At 43.9% G+C, this 13,517-nt stretch overlaps 1 protein-coding gene across 5 annotated transcripts in view; it reads left to right on the top strand.

Moving 5' to 3' along the window:
* The window catches only part of LOC134906828 (kelch-like ECH-associated protein 1A), an 82,023-nt gene that overhangs the window by 21,636 nt on the left and 46,870 nt on the right, over positions 1–13,517 (top strand). The window contains exons 1-3 of one of the 5 annotated variants that reach the window (XM_063914744.1): positions 8,014–8,090; positions 9,220–9,448; positions 10,550–11,366. In XM_063914744.1, the coding sequence (XP_063770814.1) occupies positions 10,803–11,366 (564 nt within the window). In that variant the 5' untranslated portion in view covers positions 8,014–8,090; positions 9,220–9,448; positions 10,550–10,802. Of the gene's footprint in view, positions 1–8,013; positions 8,091–8,694; positions 8,770–9,219; positions 9,449–10,117; positions 10,220–10,549; positions 11,367–13,517 lie in introns of those variants that run through there. The other 4 variants (XM_063914745.1, XM_063914746.1, XM_063914747.1 and 1 more) reach the window with 4 other exon arrangements.

Below are 13,517 nucleotides of genomic sequence, written 5' to 3'. Positions count from 1 at the left end.
CTGGGCGGTAACTGGGAGATGACTTAAAGTGACCACCAAAAAATACATCTCATGGATGTGTTATGGGACTGTTGTGGGCTAGCTGGCTGTGTTCTCAGATGCAGAGCTGCTTCCACAGAGGCCATATTCAGATGGAGACTTTGCACCTGACATAGGCAGATGCAAGTGTAGGTGGTGAATGTGATGGTATACCGATGGTGGATTGTCTAGAACAGGGGTGGCCAATAAGAAGCCCATAGCTGCTTTTGAACTATACCTCCCAGTATGCCCTGCCTTAGTTTTAGTAGGTGCTGACAGGAAAATTGTGGCAGGGCATGATGGTATGTGTAGTAGCTGGATGGCCTCCTATTTCCCACCCCTGGTCTAGAACCACCTGCACTGTTTCAGCGGGATCGGTATGATATCCGGCTGTCAGGATCCCGGTGGTCAGGAGGCCGACGCCAGGATCCCAACAGCTGGAATACCGGTGGCGAGTGCATTGTGTACCCTCGTGGGCTCGCTGCGCTCACCATGCTTCGGGCCCGGTGGCAACCAGGCTATTTTCCCCATCGGGTGGTGGCGTTGACCACCACCCAAGTGGGGTTTTCGGCTGGCAGTCGTTATTCAGACCACCGGTATTTCAACGGGTGTCGGGATTCTGGCATCGGTCTCCTGACAGCTGGGATCCCAACAACCGGTAAATTGACTGCCTCCATTTACATCATGCAGGGGCGCAGAGAGTGAGTGCCTCAGGGCTTGCATATTCAGTTACATGCTAGTGCACAAGGGGTAGGCAAAAACTAGCATGTGTCGAGTTGTACTGGCCCACAGGGGTACAGGGTAAACCACAGATGGGCCCCACTGTCTGGGGGGGCCCCTTCCCCTCCACTATGGACCAGGTTCCAGACTGTGCACTTGAATTGTACATTATACATGTTACCTTATACTGCACAGGACTATGAAGTATTACTCTGGTACGTTATCATGCATGCATTAGCAGTATTTACTATATATATTTATCAAGGGGCCCAGCCCATGCACTCTCTCATGGTTAGGCAAACCAATGTGGCGGCTGCCCACACCCCTTCAGGAGACTGGCCACACCTCTAAACATGGGCCCCAACCACTGCATCCCCCTCGGTGGGCCCATGAGCATGTGCATACTATGGATACTCCATGACTGAATCAGGCCCCAACTCTATAGTCCAGATAAATGCTCAAGAGGTTGGGCATCGCAGTTTTTAAGTAGGATATAAAATTCCGAACCCCTAATGCAACCATTTCAGGAGCGTTTAAAACCATTTATAGCCTAAGGCTTCTGTGTACACTCTATACAATTATCAGGCTGACCATAAAATTTTTTGGCTGATCTGCACAATTATTTTGTAGTGTGTACCCAGCTGAACTCATCACCATAGCCTAACCAGTCCGCTGCACATACAAAGATATGGTTAGTGCCAATCAGCAATTAAAAACATGCAATTGATAGATGTTTCTATTTTTATATTTCACATTTATTTATACTTCTAGCAGGGTAAAGGAGCAGATACTTTGGGGAATACACATTTGCCACCATTAAAAACTAATTATAGACTATAGTATGCTTAGTACTTGTCCAGAGAATTCATGTTCATACCATATTTGCGCAAAAGTAGGATTGTAATATTTTGAAATAGCATTACCATATTTGTGTATGAGTCTTGGGGGTAAATTTGATAAATGCATGTTTATAGGTGGAAAACATAAGATTTACTGAGGGATAAACCCCATAGAAAATAGCATATTTTGAACCCCCACATTTTTTTTATCAGCCATACCATGCAAGTGGCAAGTTGTAATACAAACAGATTATAAAGGTGAGTTTTGGAAAATCATGCCAAGCCCCCAAAAAAGACCATGCTTGTTCAGGTGTGTACACATGGTGAGATTCGGGCTAACCCCGATTCTCACTATGTGATAGGGACTAGGTCGGCATCGCAAGCACATAATGAGTGTGCTTGTGATACTGACTATGGGCGATTTTGGCTAAGTGTCAATTTTGACTATCTTTTCTACAAGATAGTCAAAATTGACTTGTCTGCACAGTGTATCTAGGCTTGCGAAGCCGACTGTGTGGGGTCGCGCGTCGGCATCACATTGGGATCGCAAGGTGACTTTCACCTTGCGATCTGCACTAACTTTTCTTACGATTTTGTATATAGTCAAAATCGTAAGAAAATATCTCACCGTGTGTACACACCCTTAGACATAGTTTTGATAGGCAAGATCACACATAACACATACAGTTTGATCTATCTTGTCTGTCAGAATAGGAGAATAGGATATAAGCAAACAATTGGAGGTATGTAGTAAAACTGTAAAAGGAGCAATTTCTCCTGTTAAACCTATTTTAAAATGCTGATTTATAATTTGAATAGTGAAAAGTTACATCTGCGGCTTTACCCGATGTAAAAAGTTGTGTGAACTAGTTTGCTGCAAATGGAACTAGTTTGCTTCAATTTGAGAAATCCCTGTTGCATCCTGGAAAAAATAGCAGAAAAGACAGTTGGCAACAAAAGAGAGGTCAGAGGGTGAGAAGTTGGGGAGGACCTGTAGATATTAAGTATTTTAAGCATTTTATGCATTTAAGCTTGTAACTAATTTGCTTCAATTTGAGAAAGCCCTGTTGCATCCAGGAAAAAATAGCTGAAAGACAGTTGGCAACAAAAGAGAGGTCAGAGGGTGAGAAGTTGGGGAGGACCTGTAGATATTAAGTTTTAAGCATAGAGTGGTATTGTAGGCTGAAACTGAGCTACTGTATTGTCAGTGTATAAGGAGAACAGGAGGGGGCCAAGAACAGACCATTGAGGAATTTGCGCAGATAGCAAGAGACGGTTCTCCAGCTGTTGTGAAACTACACCTCCCAGCATGCTCTGCCATAGTTTTAGCATTTCCTGACAGAAAAAGTGTAGCAGGGCATGCTGGGACTTGTAGTTTCACAGCAGCTGGAGAGCCACAGATTGGCCAAGCCTACATTAGAAGATACAGATAAAGAGTATTCAGAGTGGTAGGAGTAGATCCAAGATAAGGCAGAAGCAGACCAAAGGGTCTATTCATAAAGTAGTGAAAAGAGTGGAGAGATGAGCCTGTGGCAACCAATCAGCTGCTCTGTACAATTGTATAGTATGCAAATTATAAATGTTACTTCAATGCTGATTTGTTGCCATGGGCAACTTCTCCACTGGCTCACTTCTCCACACTTTTCACTGCTTCATGAATAGACCCCCAACTGAGTAAAGGATTTGCAGTAGTATATTGTGGTCCACAGTGTCAACGGCAATGGAGAGGTCCAAAAGGTAATGGCCATCGTACCTAGTAGCAAGGTCATTAGTGCCTATTGTGAGGGCAGTTTTTTTGAGCTTGGAGTTGGAAGCATAAAAGCCAGACTGGAGTCAAGGAGGGAGTGGGAGGATAGAAAAGTGGTTAGGAAGTTTTAGACAATCAGCTCAAGGAGCGTGGAGGCGAAGAGGAGGATAGAAATGGGGCATTAGTTAGATAGTCAAGGTTTAAGGATTATAGAAACCAGGGCATTTCTTTATTTATATCTGGTGTAAAACTACAAGTCCCAGCATGCCCTGACAGTTTTGTTATAAGGGGATATTAAAACTGTGGCAAAACATGCTGGGATGTGTAGTTTCACAGCAGCTGAAGAGCCATAGGTTGTCAGGCCTGCTGTATATTTACCTTATCGCATTGCAACACAAGTATTGTGTGGAGACTCACTAATAAATATATTGTGTTTTGAAATAGATGTTCTGCTGCCCAAATTATGATGACCTATCTTGTTGCATGGCTTCACCAGGTCACATCTCCTGTGTCCACACCTGTAAGAGATATTAATGTAAAACCTGCATAAGCCAGCCAGTGCAGAGGAAAGTGTAAGAGAGGAGTTGCACTACTTAACTATGGACTTCATGCTACATACACAGTAACGGGGTTACAGCTAGACATGATATACCAAGTAATAAGCCAGGGCTCAACATAATCTGGTTGCCAAGTCACCATCTACTAGGAATTATGCCACGACATCTGTCTGCTGGGGGTGCTTGGCCATCCCAGGTCCCTATGTACTATTGCCCATAGTAACCAATCAAAAGCTGTCATTTTACAGACAGTTAGATTAATGATAACTAGAAGATGATTGGTTGCTATGGGAAACCTCCATTTTGTCTCTGTTGAAGGCTTGTTACATCTTCTCTTGAAAGAGGGAGACACTCGTGAGACAGAGCTGACTGTAACTCACTACAGTGACACTTACCTATGGTACTGCAGGACTCATGAGTCTCATAAGAAAAATAAAATCAAAAGCTGGACACACAGTGTCAGATAATGTGCCTGTCATAACAACAGACATGTTATCTGACAGCCTGACACCCATCAGATACCAGGGGCATACACTGTGAGATATGTCAGTGTGCGGAACATGATATATAGGTTCCTCCCCTGGGAATAATACATTTCCTGGTTTTCTACACTTTGAAGGAAGTCGGTCCGTAGGTAGGCCGGGGCAGTACATCCTTTGCCTGATGCGGTCGACTTGCAACTTACAAAAATATTGCATAAGGAGGATGTCATGAAGCAAGATTCGGCATGTCCAACTGATACTTTTGGATCATTTGCGCGCATACACAGTACAATTATCTGGCTGTTCAGTTGGAGGGGGACACACCACAGGCATTCGTCCCGGCTCCCACTGTTCATGTCGGAGATAGGACAGACCTTGTTGGTTTATTATATACTGTAGATGTTATAGTAAATGTTTGCATAACAGGGAACAGGACCAAAATGTCTACCATATATATATCGGTGATTACCATCCAGCAATGTGTGTTTGACACAATTGTGTGTCATAGGACTACAAGCTGTATGTGGCAAGAATTTAGATTTAGGTATGGATTTAATAAGAAGCATTTTTGACCAAGACATGCCAGTGCTACTGTACTTGCATGAAATATTATTGCCGATTTAAATTTTGGGGTCACAACTGTTGAGAATCCTAACGCATAACAGATGATAAGTATTGGGAGTAAAGAGTTTCTAACAGTAGCAGATTTTACCTATGGGCTGCAGGATTGCAGACCCCACAGGTAAAATATGCTACCCAGCTCAGTATCAGTATGCCAGATGCAGTTCATGACTGCCCTGGCTTCACTGTGACTGGCAGTGACTTCCTATTGGAAGTCCTACCTGTCAGTCAAAGACATACAAGGCAGTCCCATTGGGAGGTGTTTTCTCCCTCTGGGACTGTCAGACTGGGCTCTGATAAGCAGAGAGCTATTTCCTGTAGGAAGCCACTCCCTGCCTTTGGCGCAGCCCAATTCGATCCGGCTTCTATGAGCTACAGCCGATGCAGTCCATAGAAGCCGTGCATTTGCGCATGCGTAGTAGCACCGTGGTGTCTGCGCATGTGCCGATCCTGGTACCTGCAGGATCCATTTTGCAGGTGCCGGGACCTGGGGCTGATGGCTGGCTGTCTCCTTTCCTCTCCTGGCAGCCCTTCTACTAAACGTAAGTAGGAGCCGCAACTGGTTACTAATGATACATATGCAAAAGATGGAATCAGAGGGAGGGGCGGTGCTGCAAGTATTGCGGTACGGCGTACCGGTAAGCAATTCCCAGCCGGTACCTTGCAGACATCGAGTGTGGAGAGAGGAGAGCGCAGCATGCGCCTCTCCTCTCCTGACCCTCTCCTCCCTGCCCGAGTCCCTGGAGCCTGGCGTCGGTGGTGTACACTGAAACACCGGTTCATGAGCCAATCAGAGCTCGCGGACCAGCAGCCAATTAGGAGCCACCGCTGCCGGACCATGAGCCAGTCAGGGCTCGCGGACTGGCGCCTGATCTAATATATAGGATGCAACCGCCTCCACTGCAGAAGGACGCGTCGCGTAGACCGGACTGATGGCAGGAGAGGGGCAGGAGGAGCGCTTGCTGCGCTCTCCTCTCCCCAGCAGCAGAAGACCAACCCCAGGCAGCAGCAACAACGGTGAATTGCACTGCTGGGGCATATCTGGCACTCTGGAGGCATATCTGGAACTCTGGAGGCATGTATATCTGGCACTGTGGGGGCATATCTGGCACTGTGGGGGCATATCTGGCACTCTGGGGGCATGAGTATCTGGAACTCTGGGGGCATGAGTATCTGGCACTGTGGGAGCATATCTGGCACTGAAGGGGCATATCTGGCACTCTGGGGGCATATGTGTATCTGGCACTGTGGGGGCATATCTGGCAATGTGGGGGCATGTGTATCTGGCAAAGTGGGGGCATATCTGGCACTGTGGGGGCATATCTTGCACTGAAGGGGCATATGTTTATCTGGCACTGTGAGGCATGTGTATCTGACACTCTGGGGGCATATCTGACACTCTAGGGGCATATCTGGCACTCTGGGGCAATGTGTATCTGGCAAAGTGGGGACATATCTAGCACTCTGGAGGCATAACTTGAACTCTGGGGGCATGTGTATCTGGCACTGTGGGGGCATATCTGGCACTGTGGGGGCATATCTGGCACTGTGGGGGGCATGTGTATTTTGCAAAGTGGGGGCATATGTGGCACTGAAGGGGCATATGTGTATCTGGCACTGTGGGGGCATGTGTTTCTAGCACTGTGGGGTACTGTGGGGGCATGTGTATCTGGCACTCTGGGGGCATATCTGGCACTCTGGGGCAATGTGTATCTAGCAAAGTGGGGACATATCTAGCACTGTGGAGTCATATCTGGCACTGTGGGGGCATATCTGGCACTGTGGGGGCATATCTGGCACTCTGGGGGCATATCTAGCACTGTGGTGGCTTGTGTATCTGGCAAAGTGGGGGCATATATGGACTGTTTGGGCATATCTGGCACTGTGTGGGGCATATGTGTATCTGGCACTGTGGGGGCATATCTGGCACTCTGGGCTAATGTGTATCTGGCACTCTGGGGCAATGGGTATCTGACACTCTGGGACAATGTGTATTTGGTACTGTGGGGGCATATATGGCACTACTGGGGGCATTTGTGCATCTGGCACAGTGGGGCATTTGTGCATCTGGCACCGTGGGGCATTTGTGCATCTGACACCATGGGGCATTTGTGCATCTGGCACCATGAGGCATTTGTGTATCTGGCACTGTAGGAGCATATCTGGCACGGTGGGAGTGTATCTGGCACTGTGGGGGCATATGTGTATCTGGCACTATTGGGGTCATATGTGTATCTGGCCCCCCATATGTGTATCACGCCCCCATTTTCATTGGCTACGCCCCATGTTGCATTTGGCCACACCCATTTCTTGGATGCACGTGCACAGTACCTATGGGGAGGGATATGTGTGTTGTGCTCCACAACCCCTGCCTCTGGCTACCAGAGTACTGGAATAGTACCTGTGGCCAGTAGTACTGCTTGGAGTGTCCAGAGGACTCTCCAGGCTTGGACCCAGCAGCTGTGTAGAGCCACCCAAACTCTCCGGCAGCTCTCCTTACTTGTTCTGCCACCTGCCCTGCCCCGTTGCTTGACATCATGGGGCAGTGCGGTACAGGGCTCTGGGGAACACTGCTGCAGTTCTGGCAAAATATATTCTACTTCAAATGTTTTTTTATTAAAACTACAATTTGTTTAGTATTTTACAGTATTTTAAGTTTTTTTTAATAAACATTCAAAATGTTACAATATGAAAAATTATGTGAATCACTGATTTATGTGGTCATAAACAGCATGTGGTTGATCAGTGACATATTCTATTTGTACGTTAGATTATTGTACTCTATATTAGACAATTGAAAAAATAACTGATTCTATATAGACTTTGCATGTAAATAGTTAATAACTTTTGTATACTTTATATACTTTTTAAATATTTTACTATTTGAATGGAATACTTAGCATTTAAATATAATGCAGTGAACAGCTCTTATCTGCAGTTAAATAATTTTTGTAACCTGCCGTCAGTTGCCTGGAGATTAACTATTTTGAGAAACATTTGCACTCGTCGTCCGGAAAACTGTTGAGTCATTGCTGCAATTGCAATCAGCGGGCTGAAAGTGGTTAACTGTGCTGTAAAGAGCTTTGAACCCAGATCACCTCACAAAGTGAGTAGGAGAGAGAAAGCAGTTGATGACTAGGGTAACTGGCAATTCAAGCTATTTTTATAATTTAGCATGGCAATGAGATTGATAGAGGGCAACAATTGTACTGAACGAGAAGTATTTTGTATAAACAAATTGCTAAACATAGGCTGGGTATACACTATGCAGTATATCGTCCATCGTTCATACAGCCGACGTCCGATGTATTGCATAATGCATGTGTGTGTGTGTGTGTGTGTGTGTGTGTGTGTGTTTATACACAATGTATGTCTGTAAAGGGTGTCATCTGATACTGTATGTCTGTGTATGTTATATTTGCGGGAAATTCCCTAAAAAATTTTAAAAATTTGTGAGATACTCATAAATATTAAGTATCCCCCAAATGTACCATGGAGGGACCTCCATTTCCGACAGCAAATGCAGCCCGCACAGGTTTTGTATTCCGGAGCTGCTTCAGCCTGATAGGATAAAGCCATCTCCAGACGGCATTACCCTATAGTAGCCTTGGCGTACTAATTTGCAAACTTTTATAGAGAGGGAGGGTGATGTATGCATCGGCGTTCAGTTGCACATGTGTAGTGTGCGCCAGGGATCCGAACCAGAACACAGTGTGATAGTGTTTCTCTATCACACTGCTTCCAGTTCCTCACCAGGATGGGCTGCAGACTCCTGGCAAATGATTGTTAGTATATTTGCATGAAAATATTCATTTTCACTTTGCGACTTTATGAAAAGCAGTTTGTGATAAATATGCCCCAGTCTCTAAAGTTCAAGAGAGGAGTTAAAGTAAAGGGAACTCCCCTTCTGCATAGGAACATTGTATTCCAATGATTCACTAGTTAGTTAGTTTGGTATGGATGACACTGCAGTAATACAAGCACCGTGAGGACTTGCTAAATTGCATCAATATATACGAAGAGAACTAGAAACAGACATTCCCAGAGCAATTAAGCCCTGTTGGCTTTTGACCCCACATGATCACAAGATCCTTATGGGAATAGCTGTGGCATGAAAAGGAGTGAGGCATTTTGTTAAATTACTGTATATGCTTTTTGTGATCAACATGCAACCTTAAGGGTGACATGGACATAACAAACACAATTTGTTCCACAATGTTTTTTCTTTCTTTCAGTTTCTTTTTTTGGCGTTTCAATCACAAAGCATACTTTGCTTTTATGTCACCACAGGGAGTAACTGGATATATTGCCTTGTGAAGATCTACAGTATTTTGTGCTTTGAATGAGATGCAGCCATAGCTTAAACTTTAAACAGCAGAAAATGTTGGGGAAAATAGAGAACACTGAGCTAAAACCCACCAAAGACAATCTGAGCACTTCTAGAGTGAGAATCAATAGCACCAGGTATCTATTTCATCTTCTAAATGTTGTGAGATATATACATTGTCGACATATGTACTGTATATTTACATGTTTCTGTTTTTTTCAACAGGTACTATTAATTTAATATAGTTGTCTGAAAGCATATCTTGCTTATATAGTGCATCATTATTTATTTTTAGAAATACATAAGGTGTTCCTTGACCTGCTACTAATGTCCATAGTTTCACAATACTCATTTTATGCAGTTTCTATAGTATAGATTGTATATTATTATAAGAGGAGGATGAATTCCCGGAAAATATTTTGACCTGTTCATTCTACTAGTATGTGATAAAAGGGGGGAATTCGATTGTATTTTGGGTGCCCTGCATTGCAATGAATTTGGTTTTGTTTTTATTTATTTTCTTCTTTTTATACAAGCGCTCCCGGTAAGCACTTTATAATTACCTCATCTAATAGGAGCTGCTATTTATATTTATATATTTATATTTGTCAACAAGCGCAGTACTATTCCTCATTTGTTACTGCATCCAACGTAGCAATTCAGTTGCTGCTCCGTTCGAGGGTAAATGCCGTGGGCGCCCAGTATTCTGTTCTCCCCCTCATGAAGTGACAAGCAGAAATGTGTGAAAAGTCCCTGTTGTTGCACTTTTTTTTTGTCACTCCCAATAGTTTAGATGGATGCAGACACTTTACACAGCTAATCCGTGTCTATTTGGACATTATCGGTGCCGAAAAGGAATATGCGTCCAGTGCCGTAACAGATGAATATTGCCCTGTCTAAAGTGACAGGTAATCGGGTGTAACAGCGTGCGCTAAAACAATTGAATTGCCCCCATAGTGTCTAACTACAGGTTGTAAATAAATAATATTGTGCAATTTGTGAAATAAAAATCACCATATTCTCATTTACAAATAAAAACATTATCCCTATTGATAACTATTACCTACTGTAGTGATCATTCATTATATTGTTGAATAATTATAAAGTGTGAGTTTATTTTGCTTTACACACATACAAAAATCAAATGTGCGCTAATCAGTTATAGTTATATTATTTATAATTGGTTACATTCGTTAACAATTAGTAAACATTTTTTTTCTGTTCTTTTTTTATTGTAGAATTTGCCATGTACCGTAATACTACTGGCCAGGATTTAATATGCCAACTCAAACACTTATTCCTAAGCCAACTAGTACAGAAGACCTTTCAGACTTGAAGAGGCACGGTTCAGATTTATCATTAGCGTGCCATTGTACAAAAGAGAATGAATTCTCCAATGTTTTGGTTTGTTTCCTGCACAAATGAGACACAGTAGGCATGCAGCATAATGCCATATTTTAAGTGTTTCCTGAGTGAACTGTAAGCCTGAGAATGTTATGTTCAAAGAAGAAGAAACCCAGTTTTAAGTTATCTACAACTATTGCTGTCCCGTCTATGAAAGGTCATGGTTACCTTGATTACACAATTGAAAATCATTCTTCCAAAGCTTTTGAGAAAATGGATGAGTTTAGAAGAAACAACCAGCTGTGTGATGTCCTTATAAAAGTTACCCACAATGGCCAAGAAGAAGACTTCCCTGTGCATAAGGTCGTACTGGCTTCCTGCAGCTCCTTTTTTAAGGCCATGTTTACAAATAATTTTCGTGAGTGCTATGCCAAAGAAGTCACCATCAAAGACACGTGCCCCCTGGTGATGCAAAGACTGATAGACTTTGCCTACACGTCCAGAATAACTGTTGGAGAAAAGTGTGTCTTGCATGTGCTCTTGGCTGCAATGAGATACCAGATGGAAGATGTGGCACAGGCTTGCTGTGACTTTCTTATAAAACAGCTGGACCCCAGCAATGTCATTGGAATCTCTAATTTCGCAAAACAGATTGGATGCACAGAGTTATATAATAATGGAAGAGAATACATCAATATGCACTTCAGTGAGGTAACTATTTAGAGTATTAATAGTAAAGAGCATTATATATATATACACCTTTATGGTCATACTCATATACACATACTCTAAGCTTTGAAGAAGGGAAATTTGGTGTGACTCATTGAAAACATTTCTGCATTCTTGTATTACACTAGCACAGGCATGTCCAAACTGCGGCCCTCCAGCTGTTGAGAAACTACACATCCCAGCATGCCCTGACACAGTTTTAGCATTCTCTCACAGCAAAACTGTGTCGGGGCATGCTGGGATATGTAGTTCCACAACAGCTGGAGGGCCGCAGTTTGGACATGCCTGCACTAGCACATAATGCGTCACACCAAATGTATGAAGTTATCTGGTAAGTTATTACTTTTTTATTGCTTCTAATCACTTTTAGATATATTTTTTTGCTTTATGTTTTGAGGTGCCTCATACATATACAAAATATTCATTTCAGAGATATACAGTCAGTTGTCCTACATATAACTATCATTGCCTGTGGTGTAGATAGCTTTTGACAGGAGAGGGAGTGAACATGGAAAATAAAATAAGCACCCCAGGGGTTTCAGAATTCAAATATAAACATGTACATGAAAGTGGCTGTGTTTGCATCATTTCCTATCAGTCTTATCATGTGTAATCCTTTTGTTCCCATGTGCCCCTTATATGATATTACCAACACATGTAAGTGTAAGGGCATGGAGGCAAATGGAGCTATTTAACTTGTAGATTGTAATGTCAGCCTCACACTACACTGCATGCTGGTGGTGCTCTGCAAGCAGGCCCTGGAAGTCAGGGAATGCCACTTCTTATGACGGTCCAGTGCACTCTAGACAGTGCATAGGCTGCAACTGCTTATGATTATGATGCCATTAACCTAAGAGTGACACACATGCCATCTGATCCCGATCTGGACCAGTAAAGGTGTGCATTCCACACCTGCAAACCCTGATCCCTTCCACAAAAGTTACAGTGACTGTAGTAAGTAATCACAACCAACACTGTTATGTAAGTGACAAAAAGTGCACTGGCTGGGATCAGATATGTTCTGAATTTACAACAAAGGGGAGGGGGGGGGCGCAATTGCTTCACCTGCACCCCACTTGTCTATGCCACTTCTATTGCACAACATGTGGAGAGCAATAGCTGTATTATTATCATCTAATATGGACAAAATTCAAATTGGATAACTAAATAACCTTTAAAACGAGACAAGTGCTGAGATTCTGTAATATCCCGGCAGCTGCACACCGGTAAGAAATAAAAAATATCCAGAGGGTGGGAGGCAATTCATATGCATGGTGTGGTCCTCACAGTGGCTTAACAGTGAAGGTGCCATGCAGGACAAGTTTTATGTCTTGCCCTGGCTATACCACTGATCAAGGCCAGGTAGCAAGTAAAGGGGGGTACTCACGGGAGAGATGTGTGCTGAGCGATCTTAACACAGACCGCTCAGCACACATCTCTCACCCCGCTCAGCACAGCGCGATGTGCTGAGCGAGGGGGAAAGCCGACGGGGGGCCGCTCACTTCACACAACGGTGAAGTGAGCGACTCGCTAGATTGAGCCTGCATGCAGGCTCAATCTAGCATCGGCGATAGCGATGCGCGGAGCCGCGCATCGCTATCGCTGGAGGGCATACACACGGCAGATCCGTGCTTAAAATCTAAGCAATCTAGCAAGATTGCTTAGATTTTAAGCACGGATCTCTCCGTGTGTACCCCCCTTAAGACAAAAATCGAAAGGGCCCCATACACTACTGCAGTGATTTTCAACCTTTTTTTACTTGCGGCACACCGAACAATATTTTAAAATTGCCAAGGCACACCATCAGTTCCCCACGGAAAAAAAAAACAAAAAACACACATTGGCCCTCATAGTAAAAAAAAAACACATTGCTGCCCACATAAATCATATTGCTCCCTACATGAATCCTATTGCTCACCACATGAATTATTCGATTTGTTCCCCCCATAAATCCTTATTCTCCCCACATAAATCCTATTGCTCCTCACAGGAGAAACCCCCCCCCTCCCAAATATTAGCCCCTACCGGTCAGCTGTCCTCCTCCCTGTCCCTCAGTGGCGGGGGTTGTTCATAGTGGAGTGCTGCGAATACTGAGCAGCGGGCGGTCGGGCAGGTGTGGATGTGGGTGGGCAA

Source organism: Pseudophryne corroboree, chromosome 1, assembly GCF_028390025.1.
Source record: "Pseudophryne corroboree isolate aPseCor3 chromosome 1, aPseCor3.hap2, whole genome shotgun sequence".
Taxonomy (NCBI): domain Eukaryota; kingdom Metazoa; phylum Chordata; class Amphibia; order Anura; family Myobatrachidae; genus Pseudophryne; species Pseudophryne corroboree.
The sequence above is the reverse complement of the archived record's forward strand: the minus strand, read 5'-3'. Positions and strand labels throughout refer to the sequence as shown.